Here is a 17,856-nt window from a genome sequence, read left to right as displayed (position 1 = left end):
GCGGTTTTCCACTATCAGCAATGATCCTTATGAATGCATGTGACTAGATGAATGCATGTGACTAGATGAATGCATGTGATTGGTATAAATGCAAGTGCAGAGGACTGTGGCTGAACTGATGATGTGGACTAAATGTGACTGACTTGAAATTGAGAAGACAGTAACTATTTTAGAATTAGTCACTTCTAATGCCTAATCCACCCAAACAGTGAAAAGGGTGGATGTGTGTGTGTTTGTTTGCTTGTTTTTGCAGAAGCAGGAGGATGACAGACCAGGGGCCTGTTCTTCGTACCGCGCTAAGTGAGTTAGCTGGATGAGATTGTTGACGATTTCGCGTGATCCTGGATCGTTCGGTTCCCCGAAGCCCATCCGGGACTTGCTGTCATAGCAACAGAGCCGTAAGCGTAAACCTGCTGGGGAGCAGGTTTACTTTATGTAAACAGGATTAGATCGCGGCCACTCAGGTATGCCCGCGTCATTCATACGAAAGCAACAGCGATATTCCACCACTGTTTCACCATAAATAAATAACATCAATGTAACTAAAGATAATGCAGCACTTGATCCTTTTATTGATGTCACACAGATACATACAGGTCATTTCCTAAAAAAGGGAAATGAACTATTAACATTCTATTACATGTATGTGATTATTACAGATGTAATTCATATTTCAGAGTAGTAATTGTAAATTACTTCGTGTAATCAAGATGGGAGACCACGGCTATAAAAGCGAAGGTGGATTTGGGAAGTCTGTCGCAGTCATGTCCTGTCCGTATACGCGAGCAACCCATTGCGGAAGGTGCAAGATTGATAAGGAGAGTCCTCAGAATCCAGCGTATATTGCGGGACAGACAGGATCCTTTAGCTCAGCGCGACAGTGTGCTCATAGAGAGATATCGATTTTCCCGTGAGGGTATTATTCACTTAACCAACTTGTTGACGAGGGGGTGCAGGACCACCACCTGTCTTTTTTTGCTCTGCCCTTTTCTTGGTTGCTGTTATAAACAAACAAACAGATTATTTCAGGGTCTCTTTCCAAGAGACGAAAAGCAATATAAGTGATAAATATTACCATTCTGTAGAATATTCTTATATTTCACTTTTACTTGTTCCCATGTTCTAGTGGGTCCTGTTGTGGCTCTAATGTGTAAGGGGATATAATATAACATAATATAATATAATGTAATATAATATTGGATAATATGGTGTGATATGATAAATCTACCCTACCGCCTACTGGTGTTGGCCAGAGGGGCCGATGGTGCGATATGGCAGCCTGGCTTCTGTCAGTCTGCCCCAGGGCAGCTGTGGCTACAACCGTAGCTGCCTCCACCAGTGTGTGAATGTGAGAGTGAATGAATAGTGGCATTGTAAAGCACTTTGGGTGCCTTGGAAAGCGCTATATAAATCCACTCCATTATTATTGTTATTATTAAATTACTTACGAGTTTAATTTGTCAGCAACTTTCTGCCAGCCCTCTCTCCTTGCTTTTGCAGCCTTTGCAGTGTTCCCTTGCGTTCTGATTAAACTCTGAAACTCCTGAAATCCCTCACTCAAGAGTTCTTGCTCTGCTGCCGAAAAATACCAAGCCGAGCGCGCTCCGTCGACATTTTCGCCGACCAATCAGAGGGTTGCCGATCAATGTTTCCACTATCGATGCGTAGCCCCTTTTACGACACCCAGTGAACTCACATTACTGCGTCCAGCTGTACTAATCGTCAACAGCAGGTGTGTTCGGGGAACCGGATTAGCGCGCTCACGGTTAGCGCGATGGTTTGGTCTTGGATGTTTCATTTGATCTTGGATGTAGTGAGCGACGTACGAAGCACAGGGCCCAGAAGAGGAGAGACTTCATGTTTACATGAGTGTGGGCAGACTTAACCCTTAAGCTGCTACTTTTCTGTTTTACTGATTTTGTGTGAAAGAAACTGTTTTTACTGGATGCTTGTTGCTTATGGTAACACACTGTATTGTTGGAAAATGTCAAATGTTAGAAGTTGGCAGAAAACATAGCGGCCTTGAAGAGCGTGCAGAGAAGGCCAGCCCACATCAGCAGCAGTTAAGCCATGCTCTGATGAACGGCTTTCACCCAGCCACTGCTGACTTCATGAGGAAACAAAATTTTAATCAAAACACAGACGAATGCATGAATTGGGCCCGCCATGTGCAGGAAGTCACAAAGCTCTGACCATAGATTTGATTGAGGTGGATAAATGCTAAAAGTAGTGAGGTTGCACCTCCACATGACGACAGGGTGGATGCATCTATGTGTGTTTCTCTGTTTTTAAAGGAGTGGAAAGATGACAGCAACATCCCAGGTTGCGTGCTCATTTAACCTTTTAAATGCCACTTTCTGTGTCTGTGAATTTACCAGCGGAGTGTTATTATGACCTAGTATTGCCAAATGCAGAGGTCACTGTGAGAAAGTGTGTATACACCTGCGTGGCGCTAACATTTACATTCTCTTTTCTACAGCAGAGAGTTCATCATGTGATCTGATCATGTGATTGATAGCAGGACACACAACTGGTTAATGTTTTTTCTCACAGGATTACTGGGTTTATGTGTGAAGGCAACTGTGATTACAGGTTATACATTGGTTATGCAATTACACTATGTTGTTGAGAAAATGTTGGAGAACATGTGAATACAGTGTCAAACATGTTTGAAACCAGTATTACCTCTTTTACAGCAGAGCGTTAACTTTATGATCTTTTTGCAGCACCTCTGGAATCTGTTGATCCAGGAAAAACCTCCAGGGTGCTTCATATGTTTTGCTAATGTTTGTTTCTCTCTAAGAGTGCTCGTGGAGGATTCGGCACAGACACAAACAGACATAAGTGAAATGAAACAGGTTGTGCAGTGACTACAGAACATCTTACTGTTGGGCTCATTATCATATCACTGTTGGGCTCATAGTGTGAAAGCACGTGAGTGACATTACTTAAGAAAAGGTTACGATAGTTTTGATTAAACACATGGGGTGATTCATGATTTGGGTAAATTATGGCAACAATAGTGTTTTTAATTATCTGGGGAAATAAACTGCACATGGCACACTTGTGTCTGTGGTGTGGGATGCCTTATTGCTCCTATGACCCTACAGCTGTTTGCAAGTGTGAAGTTTGTATTTACTCACCCATTTTGCTTTCTATGTAATTGTCTGTGTGGATGCAAACTCCAGGCAGAGCAAAGAGTTAGACCAACTTAACATGACGTGAATACTAATTTTATTCTCTAACACGGGGTTTACAGGGCTGGAGGAGAAGCCCTGATGTTGTCTGAGAAATGATCTAATTAACCTTTTCTTTTGTTATTCTCCTAGTTCTGATGAGTTGACTCATGGGAGGGACCATGTGTCAAAAGGAGGAATTCCAGGTTTAACATGAAACAATACTTTTATTGTTTTCCATGATGATTTTGTCCATGGCTTTTTACTGGGATTTGTGGGATAACAGTTCATTGCAGGTATTAAACCTCTACAGGGCGTAAGTCCATGTTCAGATAAGCTTTTGATGATCTATAAGTAAACTTCACTGAACTGAAAGGAAAATGTGGTTTGATGATGGTTGATATATTTTCCAAATGGTTAGAAGTTTTTCCTTCTAGTAAGGAGATACAGGTGCAGCAGCCAGTGGCGTGTCCAGCGGGGTGGCCTGGGGGGGCACAGGCCACCCCCACAACCAGACTGGCCACCCCAGGTGCCACCCCGAAGCTAAAACAATAAAATTCAATGAAATGTCAAATGTTCGATTCGCTCGGGCCATTTCGGAGGTGGGGTGCCCCCGGCCTCTCGGCCTGGGGCTCGGTCACTCAGGCACAGCTGGCTGCTGGCGGAGCTCACGGGCGCGTCACTGCAACTCCCCCTGGCTTCTGCTCCGCGGCTGCTGAATGAGCCCTCATCTGGGACTCTCCTCAGCTCTTACTGGGACAGTGGCGCGGCTGCCCCTCTGTGGGTCTTCCTTGGTCTCTTGTGTTCTGGGGGCCTCTGGATGTCTGGAGTTTTGATCTCCTCCATACCTGCTTGATACCATAGAGGACAGGGCTGTGGCTCCCCCCACACTCCCTCTAGCAGATCATTACATGGAGAAGCCTTTGGAATGCAAGCATGCTGATCCACACAGGTATGCACACAGGTGTACACATGGGTATTCACAGACACAGACTACAGCTTTCTTGGCTGCTGCCTCAAAGCACACTGTGCGCTGTCTATCTTGCGTGCTGCACAATATCGTTTATTATTTAGTAACTATTGATATCTATGACCAGCTAGTTTATTGTGATGGTGCTTTTTTTTTCTATTATTATGTTGCTCTTTGTTGTTTGCTGTCTCCTCTGTTTTTTTTTCTCCATACAGGTGACCCAGGAGTTTTGTTTCTTTTTCTTTCTTTCTTCCCCCCCTTCTCACCGTCTCTTCTCCCCTTTGGTTTTCTTTCTCTCCCTCTCTTTCTTTCATTCTTTCTCCCTGTCCTATCCCACAGTCATGTCTGTCCCGTTTGCAACTGAAAATAAAATAAATTCATAATTATAATAAAGGTCAATCAAATGGATCAATATGGCAAGGCCATGATGATCCACTTGGTAAAATAAATCCGCTTGGCATCTTTCTTGGCCTTAAGACAACAATTCTGATGGCTATAGATCCAAACGGGACAAAAAAAAATAAAAAATGTTCGATTATGTTTTCACAGTGAAGCTCAGATATCCGAGGGTAAGTGAATGGAGCACCGGCTTCTTCACTATGTGCATCACGTTAGCAAAGGTAGGAGAGCCAAGCAGGAAAGACGGCACCGCAGAAAACAATTTTTCGGAGAAAGATTAACAGGTTAAGATAGCTGGACAGGCCATCGGACATACCGGGCAAATGCCCGGTGTGCTGATGACTTATTTTATTTATTTTTTTTTGTAATGACATGAACAATGAGAGGTGGTGGATTGGCCAGATGCAGGTCGATGTGTAGAAATAACTCAGTTGTTCGGTGGTGGCTATGACGGAGCTTCCACAGAGGCAACAGGTGGATGAGGGAAGGGGAGGCAGGAGGAGGAGAGACCCGAGGCAGCCACCAGTCCGAGTGTCAGGTGAACTGAACTTCAGGTAAGAAGTTATGAGCTGCAGTCTATCTGGGTCAGATATAAACTAAGTTTAGGTGCAGTTTATTTTCATGTTGCTGACTTTTTACAGTCAGTTACAATAACTCGTACTGCGTGAGCTAGCATGACGGAGTTTCTATACAGCTGGGTGGTGCTATGATGTTACTGATAGTGAACTTTATTTTATTCATAAGGTTAGTTAGTAGAGTTGCCAACGGCTCCTTAAAAAAATGGAATGGTCCCTCATTCAGAGAAAATATTACACGTTTCGTATTGAGCTGAGAAGAGACGCAGTTTGTCCCGAACTTTAGCTAGAATGGAAAAAGACACAAAGCTGGAGTTATTCTGTCTTTACGCTGCAGCTGCCTCTTCTCTCATTCTCTCCCCCTGCCTCTCCTGTTGCTACTTCAATCATGAAACTGATCAGTGATCAGCTGATCGGCTTTTCTCTCTCGTTTGTTTATCGCCCACTTTGTGCCAGAAAGAGGAAACCAGCAGATGTCGCACTAAACAACAGCAGCACGTTTAAGCTTGATCAGCTGTTGTTAGAATTTATTTAATATTAATTTCTAGTATCAGCTGATGTTTGCTGGAGCCACAGCTGTAAAGCTGCTGGTCATGATGTCTGTTTGTATATGTGGTGAGAGGGAAACATGAAGATGAAACCAGGAGATGTCCTTACTGAATCATCAGAGCTGTGATGGAGAAACAGGTTTACCTTTTAGGTGACATGGATGAGTTGAAGTTATGAACTGTTTCTGAGAGACAAATAACACCAGGATCCTTTTCTAAGCAGCTGACAGCTGGTAACTGTGCAGGGGCGGGTCTAGCAAAGTGTTGCCAGGGGTCCATGTAGGGCATTAACAGGGAGAGGGGGGCACAAAGATATACTTTTCTTTCTTATTATCATTTCAAATATTTAGCTTTTATTAAATAATTATCTGAATCTTACAACCAAAGTTTTTATCTGACGTAAAATGTATAGAAATCATAAATATACCAACAAGACTGTACATCACTGTCACAACAGGGTTTGTTTTCATTCAAAGTTTTTATGGCTTTAATACCTGGGGGGCCGGTCTGTAGTCAAAATGCCCGATTTTCTGTCCCAGTCCAGCCCTGCAGGTTATACTGGCAGTGTCACCATGCCAGCTGACTGTATTTCATCATCAGCCAGTGTTGTTCTTTATCAATATTACCAAAGTTTACCATAAGGCAGCATAGAAAGTATTTACTTGCTTTCAGGTTTTATTCAAATGTTAGTCTTTTCAGTTGTTTCCCCACTTTTTTCCTGTTTCAAAATCAAACACCAGTTTGTGAGAAGATTATCTTCTTTTTTTAACAGGCAGATAAAGTTTTACATTGGCTAATTTGTCAATTGTATGTTTAAAATGTTCATATTTTAATATTCAAAAATGTTTTTGCCCAAAACATATGTGCACTACATGTCAGTAAAAATACTATGCAGATATTGCTGTCCTTGAATGCTGAGTAAACACTGACTGATTGTATCTCTTGTACTTTATCAACGCAGTATCTAAAAACTTTGCACCGTAGTGGTTAAAATCTCATTCTAATAAGAGTTAAAAGCGCATTCGGTTATTAGGTTTATAGGATTATTGAATTATGGTGAACGGTTGGTAGATTTGTTTTTAACATTATCTGCCAATTACATCTGCCACCCTTCTCCAAATCTGTGCCCCTACCTGGCCCCCCCAACAAACATTTCTAGACACGCCACTGGCAGCAGCCAGAGTATTGCTGGAAGAAATCATCCCAAGGGTGGAATCTCCAGACTGAGATTGAGACTGGGTGCTGATCAGAAGTCTTCAGAGACCCAGCGAGAACTAGGAAACACTCGTGCCAAGCTCCAACTCAGCGACTGCAGAGCAGACTCTGTGTCAGGGATCAGCGAATGAATGCAGATAACACCTGCTTAAACAACCAATCAGTTTCCCTGGAAAGCTTAGTATGTTTTTAGGTTAAGGAGGTCGTTGGTGTGACGTTAATAATCATTTTATAAATGATATGTGTAACCCATATCAACTACTCCCTGTCACATGACCCACGTCAGCTGATTTGAGGTCCCTCTTCTGATTGGCTCCTCCCACGTCGCGGCAACTCTGAAAACCGGCTGTGGAGGGATACTTCCGGGTTCGACTCCTGCTGTGGCTGTGAGCTTATGGCATTTAGAGCGGTGTTGGAAAACAAAGCGTTTTCTCCCCTCAATTCATCTTTAAACTTTAAACTCAGCGGTAAGTGTCCTTAATATCTTTCAACCTTTGGTTGTCAGTAACCAGTCGATCGTTTTGGCGATTAAAAAATGACTTTGTGCGGCAGCGTTCCCACCGCGAGCAGAACTCCGGTTCAAAAACCGCTGTTTTTGAACACTTTCTTTACTTAAGCATTTTTATGGGCTTACTTTGAAACAAAGTGCGATTGAAAGATTATTGTTATGTGTTGCCTTGAATTCGGCTATGCTGTCTGTTAGACAGTTGTTTTTCTTTATTGTTGTTTTTGTATTGTTTGTAGCGAACGCTACTTGAATGTATAGATTAAGCTACGTAGCCAAGATGATTAATGATTTAACTGTTGTACATTGATTGATGATGATTTATGATTTGCATTGTTACCTAGACTTGCAGAAGAGCATATTTGTTTACCGGTAAACTGAATCGAACTTGATGTGCTAATGGACATGTTTCTGACCTACAGGTCAGGTTTTTTTTCCCTCTTTGAATTGATCTTCTTCATATTGAAGTGGCGAGCCGGTAGGACCATTCTTTCTTTTCCCCCACTTAGCCGTCTTTGGATTACGGACATATTTCCCCCTTGTATGAAGCTGGACCCTAAGGAGGAATACCTTAAAAGTGAACTTTAAAAAGAAAAGGACCAAAAAAAGGACTCTTAGCAAAAGGACTCTTGCACAGAAAAATCACAGCACTGATTTATTATTTAATTGTGGACATTTACGTTGTGTGTTGTGTTAATTATTTTGTTCCATTTCCCCTATTTATTCAATATATTTTTGGTACAAGACATTGCAGTTTTTGGTCTCATCATTCACACCATCTGGGCTCCATAAAGAACTATTTCTTCTGCGCGTCAGTCAGTAAATTCATCCATTGACATAAACTAGTCCTTAAATAACTTAGCGTTATGCATTCACATAACTCTCCGAACATCACAAACTCTGAGCCTGAGTAGAAGTGATTGGAGCAATTATAGCATGCACGTTTTACAGCAACTTGTGCGCATTTTGTAGGGTAGGTAGACTGATTATCTAGCATGTCAGTTCCTGATGCGTACGTGCATTAGGCCCTCATTGTCTGAGTAAACATAGTAACAATAGTTGTGAGTTCTTTTGACATGTGTACTCAGCTCTGACATGTTGTTTGACACTGTAAAGTAGGATTTTGGGTTCATCACATTTCAACGTTTGATTTTGATAGGTCTCAAACATGCTGGAAGCACCTAAAAAATGAGGCTGTTCTTCTAGAGTTAAATGTGGTGGTTTTGGTTTCCCCAATCACTGCTGTGGGCACAGTAAAGATAATTGTAAATGCCTTTGAGAGGGTTTACACTGTGTAAATGGGTCTACAGTAGTAACGAGTACAGCACAATGTACTGACTGATAGAGAGGAAAGATCAATCTCTCTGTTGTAAATGTAGCTCAGAAGTGTTTGATATATGTTGGCTGTGTGGAAATTCATGGCTACTTCTGGGTTTTACCCCAGACTTTGGGAAGCACTAACTTTGAAGTTAGTTTAGGTTTGTGGTATTCACTTAGGTTATAGTCACTGTCCTTGATGGCAAACATCTGGACAGGGCAAAGCAAATGGCACAAAGGAGTGTGTGATGTTTGGTCAGGCATGTGTGCCTCAATCCCTAATAACACTGGGGATGGGGGTCTTTTACAGAAACCGTTAATAAATTGGGAAAAATGGGTTGATTTAATGATAAAGTGGAAAATATATCACACACTGAAAGACTTCCTTATCTCAACAACAGGTTCTTATGAAAGAGCAGCTTGATGTAACTAAGGGTAAAGTTTTCTTTGCAGATGAACAACAGAGGCTGTTTCATTTTGTATATGGTCTCATATTGTGTTTTCTTTTATGGTATCTGCCATCCTTCAAACAAAGGGTGGAGACTCAGATGGAGCGAAGATGACCATAAAGTGTGAATTTGTTTTTTTCCTTCTGATTATAGGGAGGATGCACATTATGGAATTTCTTTGAGTATGTAATTGTGCTGATGTTCAGTAGTTAGAAAAGAAATCTCCATGTTTTTATGTGATTCTTAATTGTGGCATCACAAAGGGTGGAGTGTGGTGGCGGATTTCTTTTCTCATGTATTAATCACATATTTAATCACATCTCATTAGTTATAGTAATATCACTTTCTCACTTTACCATAGTGAGAGCACTCCTGTCACTAGTTTACATGCACGTGGAAAGTTACCACAGGGAGGCCGTTGTAATGGGAGACGTTAAACAGATAGTGGGACTCCTGCTTATCAGGGATGTAACTCTTTAGGTGACGGCCAAGCAGAAAACAAGGTCATAATTCTCTCTGTGAGGGAGGAGGTATAGCCCCCTGTGAGAGGGGGGGCTATACCAACATGTGAGAGTCTGTGGATGTTCTTTGTCTGTGTGTCTGTATAGAAGATGTGAGGGCGGTGGCCACAGAGATGGTCCTGGTGTTTCACTGGGATGCTCTCTCCACATTGCAGTGTGTTTATTAAACCCACAAATCAAGCTCACTGACTGTGTTGCAGGTTATTGTTAAATTTTCCACAACAACATCAACTAAAGAAGGATTTTAATTAATTTTTGAATACGATGGAATATTTCAGTTAACCCTTAATGGCTTTGAGGATAAGTGTCCTTTAATTTATGAGGAACATTATCTGTCTCGCTCATGTCTGCGGCGGGCTCGCTTAGCAAGGGTCGAACCTTAGGACCCTTACTGGATACAGACGCCCCAGAATGAAGAGAATATCTATGGTTTTGTAGTTTTTCTCAGGAAATCATCCTTCAGTCTTCCTCAGTTTCTTTAAGTCACCAACTGGACCTGCTTGCTGAGATTTGGTCAAACCTGCAAAAACTGAAGTTTATGTGCGACGTCGTGGCCCTTTTTACACATGAGCTCTGGTTTCCATTTTATCAAGATATTTGCTAATAAATAAATGTTACTGTCAGCTGACCAGGAGGGCAAAGTGGTAGCAATCATGTACAACAATGTGTATAACCTCACACATTTTTCCCAAACTGAAACCAGATCAATGAAGTAGATGCGATGTCAGTGAATAAAGCACAGGGGCAAGTTAAAGTAAAGTCTAATTTATTTATTGGTTTAGGGCTCAGAAAACAAAGAATCACATGTTGAAATTAATGCACAGGAAACATCAAATTAGTATTTCGTCAGGGAGAAAGGACCCAAAATGCAGGACTAAACTCGAACACACTCAGAGTACGATGCAACAGGGAGCACAGGAAAACACAGGGCTTAAATACACAGGAAGTAATCAGGGAATGGAAACAGGAGGGGAACACAGCTGGAAGAAACCACACCCCACGAGACAGGCGAAACGTGACCTGAACCCACAGAACCAACAAAAGATTATTAAATCCTTGAAATCTTCCTTCCTCAAAGGTTAGTGATGATTTTCACTTGGTGGAGCGTTTCAGTCTGATTTCATCAATAATCCAACTCAGTACATCCCATCCACGCAAGCATGTGTTACCTGCTCAGCTGATCTTTAATGATTCGATGTTAAAACTTTATTTTTAAACAACTAAAGCTTTTAACTCCAGGGAATTTTGCTCATTCGGGTTACTTCAGGGTTAACCCTGAGTTTTCTGTCCTACGGAGCTGGTTCACAATCGCAAACAGCTGCAGCTGAGAGAACATAAACTCAAACTGTCAGGAGCAGGTTATGTCTTTTAAAGCGTGCTTTCAGTGACATATTGATTATCTGCTGGGTGAAATGTGTTCATGTGATCAGAAAATGATTCTGCTCTGCTGATGAGTCTGTTCCACTGCCACAAACATGAAACACACCTCGATACCTGTTCAACCAACCACACCTGTGAAATAAACAGCCATACTGAGCGTTGATCGCTTTTACAACAGGATTGTATTTTACTGGTATTTCTTTTATACTCCTTTTTTATTCCTAATGTCTGTTGTGTTGTAAGGAGCGTTTTCTGTGGAAGATGGGGAAACCCTGGGTTAACTCAAGTTTATATCTGTTTATCCTGATAAGTAAAAATAATACTAATGAAGGGTGATCAGGCCTTTCCTCAAGATCTGCCCCAAAAACAATCAGAGCTCATATTTGCATAATTACTTTATTTTTTATTCAATTACTTTATTGTGTACTTCAACTTTCAGCGTTGCAACGCTGAAGTTTGTCATGCTGGATTTAATGGTGACATTAAAATCTGTGTGAGTCAGATCATAGCCATCAGCTTTTCCTCTGACAAACCCTCTCTCAGGAGTGCGATACATCTTATCATAAAGAGCACTATCACTGTTTGTTTCCCCGTCAAAGACTCCGACGGCGCACCAGTTAGAGTACAGGCCGTAGTCAAAAGGAACCGAGAACAGGACGGCTATTTTCTTATCAGCTCTGTCTGCAGCTGTATCGTAGAGATCGTAGGTGAAGACTCCAACAGATCCTCGCGCTGTGCCGCCAGTCTTAGAGAACAGAGCGCTGCCACATTCAGAAGGCCCAAGTTTTGTTGGCAAAGGGATTTGGCAGAGTCCGCTAACAAGATGCAGACTAGTGAGGAAAAAGAAAAATATGAATTAATATTCTTATTCCAACAGGACCCGAACTCTCATAATGAGTCAGGTGGATGAGTTTGTTTAGAGAAAGAAACATGGACAGGGCTATTGCTGCTGAGATGACAACATCATGTCAGTGTTCAGAAGAAATTTACTGCTCGTCTATTCAATTCAATTCAATTTTATTTATATAGCGCCAAATCACAACAAAAGTCGCCTCAAGGCGCTTCATAGATACAGAGAAAAACCCAACAATCATATGACCCCCTATGAGCAAGCACTTTGGCGACAGTGGGAAGGAAAAACTCCCTTTTAACAGGAAGAAACCTCCGGCAGAACCAGGCTCAGGGAGGGGCAGCCATCTGCTGCGACCGGTTGGGGTGAGAGAAGGAAGACAGGATAAAGACATGCTGTGGAAGAGAGACAGAGGTTAATAACAGATATGATTCAGTGCAGAGAGGTCTGTTAACACATAGTGAGTGAGAAAGGTGACTGGAAAGGAAAAACTCAATGCATCATGGGAATCCCCCGGCAGACTACATCTATTGCAGCATAACTAAGGGAGGATTCAGGGTCACCTGGTCCAGCCCTAACTATATGCTTTAGCAAAAAGGAAAGTTTGAAGCCTAATCTTGAAAGTAGAGATAGTGTCTGTCTCCTGAATCCAAACTGGAAGCTGGTTCCACAGAAGAGGGGCCTGAAAACTGAAGGCTCTGCCTCCCATTCTACTTTTAAATACTCTAGGAACAACAAGTAGGCCTGCAGAGCGAGAGCGAAGTGCTCTAATAGGGTGATATGGTACTACAAGGTCATTAAGATAAGATGGGGCCTGATTATTTAAGACCTTGTATGTGAGGAGCAGGATTTTGAATTCTGGATTTAACAGGAAGCCAAAACAGGAGAAATCTGCTCTCTCTTTCTAGTCCCTGTCAGGACTCTTGCTGCAGTATTTTGGATTAGCTGAAGGCTTTTCAGTGAGTTTTTAGGACTTCCTGATAATAATGAATTACAGTCGTCCAGCCTGGAAGTAATAAATGCATGAACTAGTTTTTCAGCGTCACTCTGAGACAGGATATTTCTAACTTTAGAGATGTTGCACAAAAGGAAGAAAGCAGTCTTACATATTTGTTTAATATGTGCTTTGAAGGACATGTCCTGGTCAAAAATGACTCCAAGGTTCCTCACAGCGTTACTGGAGGCCAAGGTAATGCCATCCAGAGTAAGAATCTGCTTAGATACCATATTTCTAAGCTTTTCAGGGCCGAGTACAATAACCTCAGTTTGATCTGAATTAAGAAGCAGAAAGTTAGCGGCCATCCAGGTCTTTATGTCTTTAAGACATTCCTGCAGTTTAACTCATTGGTGTGTGTTATCTGGCTTCATGGACAGATAGAGCTGGGTGTCATCAGCATAGCAGTGTAAATGTATGCTATGTCTTCTAATGATACTGCCTAAGGGAAGCATGTATAATGTAAACAGAATTGGTCCTAGCACTGAACCCTGTGGAACTCCATAATTAACCTCAGTGTGTGAAGAGGACTCTCCATTTACATGCACAAACTGGAGTCTATTAGATAGATATGATACAAACCACTGCAGCACAGTACCTGTAATACCTACAGCATGTTCTAATCGCTCTAATAGGATATTATGGTCGACAGTATCGAATGCTGCACTGAGGTCTAGCAGGACAAGCACAGAGATGAGTCCACTGTCAGAGGCCATAAGAAGATCATTTGTAACCTTCACTAAAGCTGTTTCTGTGCTGTGATGAGCTCTGAAACCTGACTGAAACTCTTCAAATAAACCTCTGCAGATGATCTGTTAGCTGTTTGACAACTACTCTTTCAAGGATGTTTGATATAAAGGAAGGTTGGAGATTGGCCTATAATTAGCTAAGACTGCTGGGTCTAGAGATGCTTTTTGAGTAAAGGTTTAACTACAGCCAGCTTGAAGGCCTGTGGTACATAGCTGATTATTAGAGATAGGTTGATCATATTTAAGATCGAAGAATTAATTAATGGCAGGACTTCTTTGAGCAGTTTTGTAGGAATGGGGTCTAAAAGACAGGTTGATAGTTTGGAGGAAGTAATTATTGAAGTTAACTCAGAAAGATCAATTGGAGAAAAAGAGTCTAACTTAACATCAATGGTACTAAGAGTACCTGATTCCTTCTGTTACTTTTATTAGTGATATCAGTGAGGTGTCAGGTGATGTGCAGGCAGCATCTCAGTCACAGTAAGAAGTGTGGTCACCTGGGGTTTTGAAGGGTGTAGCCCTCAGTCTTGTTCGTAATATGAATGACGGACTGCCGAGCGCCCATGGTGTCCGCAAACTAAAGAACAAAGAGAGAGAAGAACGTGTTCCTGTCTGTGGGAGCATCTCTGTTTGTAAGACAGTAAACGTGATACAAACACCATCATGTCGTCCACTGTTACAGCCCCAGTGCTCCACCCTGTGGGACTTTTCCAATAAGAGAGACTTTACCTAAAAAGTTTCCTTCAAAAGGCTCTGCAGCTTTATTATTTATTAAAAAACAGTTTGAACATGGAGCACCGTGTGTGCGAGCAGCTGTGACTCACGTTTCCACAGCGAGCGCTCCGAACGAAACGATGGAAAACAGATTCTGAACACGTCAGAGAAAGGAACATCTTTGTCTGTGTTTCAGTCGAATAAACAAGCTCGGACTCACAGCGATGAGATGAATTCAGGTGATCGGTCACCAGTGTTCGTGTGCAGTCCTTGCAGTCTGACTGAGACCAAACAATCCTCTGTTTGTACCCTGAAAGTGAAGCAGAACGTCTGTTCATGAACTAAAGAAGATTTGTAGAGAGATTTTTTTCCCTTTCCAGAAAAAAATACTACCTCATTTTTTTTCTGGAGATTCGAGAAAAATGTTTTTTTACTCTGACATGTTTTGGTTTATTTCTTTTTGATTGGTCACTAAGATATTTAAAGCAAATCCCCCTCTCGCCCCTGTGGGCTGTCTTTATTGTTCAAGCTCATATTTGATAGCTAAAGGCTCCACACTAAAACTGGTGATTATTCACTCTGAATTATTCTTATAGGTCGTCCAACTATAAGGTTGCTTTGAAGGTAACATTGTGGTGTTTATCCAGTTGGATTAAGTTTGCAAATGTGCAAAGGGCTGATTATGTTTGCAAGCAGCGTATTCCATTAATATTAATTGCAAATCACTGAATGCAGGACATTATGATCGGGAGCTAAATGAAAGCGCAGCTCACTCAACACAAGCTGAACAGCAGAGAGGGAGGAGAGCAGTGAAGAGTAACCCATCTGGCTACACTAAGTAACAGTTACTGTGGAATAGCTCAGGCCGCATTCAGTGTGTTTCGTCTGATTCCTGGACTCTGATCACGCACTAACAGGTCATGGCGGACACGCTCGGCCTCGTTGGGCCAGCTGTGAGTCCGTTACCGTGAACTATGGAGCGGCAGATTTGTGCTGGAACTGAGCTACACACAGCTGATGTTGATGTGTACATCGGAGACCATTCAGATGGAAACCTGCAGACCCACAGAGCTGAGAACTGTCTCTGCACATCTGCCTGTGTTAGAACAGGAAGTAGTTTCTAATTTCATCAAGCTTGTCAACTTCCTGTGGTCGCAGCGATGTTAAAAACAGGAAGTGTGGTTGCTAAGCTGTTGCTATGTGTGCTGATGTCACACAGACTAGGATGAGGTGCAATATATTAGACAATTCACACAATTCACAGTATATCGGTTTAGTGTTCACCTCTCTCGAATAAAACACCACCAAAAATGTGTTTTCCTATTAAAGGTGACGAATTTTGTAATGTAATGTGATGCGTTACACACAAACAAGCCTTACTGCTCGTATTTATCAGGTTTTCTCCTCGTGCACTTAACAAAATAGAAATACAGGTGTAGTTCATTACCCCGTCTGCTTTTTGTAAAGATGACTTTATTCTGATGTCATTGTTTGAAGTATTTTTGATGCAATTGCATTTAAAAACAAAAGTGCCATTTTTTTTCTCCCCTCTGAGGTCAGTGGGAGGAGGCACAGACCCACCATTTAAACTGAACCCCTTTTGGTTACGCATGACACTTTTTGTTGTGAAATCACAACAGTCTGATGGGCTTGTACAGGGCGATGGCTGTGTAGATGTTGAGGTAGAATGTGAAATATTTGACTCTGTGTGTCTCCCATCCTCTCAGTGTTGGGATGGTGAATGAAGGAGTTTTGTGCAGTTCCAGCAGAGACACTAAAACACAGCAGTGATTGTGTCCAAACAGACAAACATGAACTAAATGCAGTGAAGCTGCTGTTTGTCTGAGTGCATCAAATGTCTGAGGGAGCTCACTGCACAGGAACGTTTACGTCTTTGCTCTTTTATTTCACTGTGAAGGCTGAACCCTCTCTGAAGTCAGCAGCATCATTTCAGAGTTTTAGAGTCGAACATTTCTAACAGGAAGTGATCAGAAGTCTACAAAAGGCTCTGAATCCTCAAACACTGAGAGGAAATCTGCTGTTCAAGCTGCTGATCGTGTTGTCAACATTTCAACACGCCTCACTAACTCCAGATGTTTCCAGTTGCACATCCATCACATCAGGGAAGTTCTGGCAGCAAAAACTGATCAAAGGCTGAAAACACTCATTTATCTGTGAGCAGCATCAACTTTTAGACAACAGGAAACATCAGAAAACATTTTTACATCAGTCCCAAAATGAACAGAGCTGCTGCCTCCATCTACAAACTGACCCACATGCAGAACCACAAACTCCACCCTGCACTGAGAACTGAAAAAGTCTTCATTGTTACTTTTCTACAGATCATCACTGAAAATATCATGACTGACTCATCATGAAGTCTTTTTTCCTTCAAACTACAAACATCCTGGACATTAAATGTTTCTGTAAACAGCAGCAGAAACTTCCAGGAACTGAAGACAAAAACTTCAGACTTCAACACAAACAAATGTATGAACCCGGTCTCTGCCGCCATCTTTTATATACAAGCTATAGATAGTCTACAGTGGAAATAATAATAGAAACCAGCAAACACACGATCACGAAAAAGCAGAAGTTATACTGATGTTAGCCAGGGAAACATTACAGACTGCTTCCATTACCTTCACAGCGTCAGTCACAAACATTTACTTCAGGAAAGTGAAATTAAAGTTTGAACAGGAAGGAAACACCCACAGAGGCATCTGAGGACACCGAAACAAACACACTCTGTGCTGCATTCTAGTGCATCTTGGAAACTCCCAAAGCTCTGGCAGGTTATCTAAAGGTGATTCATTTCTTCCGGTTTTCCTGTTTGAAACACAAACATCCGTCCCCACTTTGTTGTTCTTCTTCCTGCAGCGTTTGAATATTTCAGCACTAAACTGATGTTTGTTCAAAGCTCATTTCAACCTGTTGAAGTCATGACTCAAAGTGCAGACTGAGAGTGGATCACATGATGTTTGAGGTGTGTCATGTGACATGTTCAGTATTGTCACACATGTCTAGATTGTCCCTGATATCATAGCTGCTCAAACACTGATGATTAAATTTGAAGAATTATTCCTGATGGCAGCAAAGTTTGAATGGAGCTCTCTGTCTGTGCTGATTTGTCGCCCTCTGGAGGTCAAAGCACAAACTGCATGATGTCACTGTAACCACCACAGAGACAGGAAGTGTTTTTATGACTGAAACACTGAAATGATGCTAACGGCTGTCGTTAGGCTCACTGACAGCAGTGCTGATGTGTTCATGTCAAACACTGGCTCAGGTCAGACTCCTTCATCCTTCTCCAGCGTGAAGCTGCCCTCAGACCCACAGGAGCTCTGACCTTTGACCTCCTGACCCTAACCATTTTAGTCTCTTTGCATCTTTAAATGCAAATCCATCCAAACTGTAGCCCAGCAAAAGAAGCTGGAAGTTGTTATATGAATGATGATCATAGCAGAGTTCCTGTTTCCAGCTCAGACGTGTTA

At 41.9% G+C, this 17,856-nt stretch overlaps 2 protein-coding genes across 2 annotated transcripts in view; one reads left to right on the top strand and one right to left on the bottom strand.

The window, feature by feature from the left end:
- Positions 1-17,856, top strand: part of LOC308396853 (NACHT, LRR and PYD domains-containing protein 12-like) — a 227,130-nt gene that overhangs the window by 91,068 nt on the left and 118,206 nt on the right. The window lies entirely within an intron of this gene.
- Positions 11,459-14,213, bottom strand: LOC308400563 (uncharacterized protein; the record flags this gene model as incomplete). Its single annotated transcript, XM_080888335.1, has 2 exons — positions 11,459-11,885; positions 14,146-14,213. The coding sequence occupies 2 exons, from the start codon at positions 14,211-14,213 to the stop codon at positions 11,459-11,461; spliced, it is 495 nt and encodes a 164-aa protein (XP_080744461.1).

Source organism: Rhamphochromis sp. 'chilingali' (genome assembly GCF_963969265.1).
Source record: "Rhamphochromis sp. 'chilingali' genome assembly, chromosome: 1".
In the NCBI taxonomy this organism is placed as follows: Eukaryota; Metazoa; Chordata; class Actinopteri; order Cichliformes; family Cichlidae; genus Rhamphochromis; species Rhamphochromis sp. 'chilingali'.
Note: the sequence above shows the minus strand (reverse complement) of the source record. Positions and strands in the feature narration are given on the sequence as shown.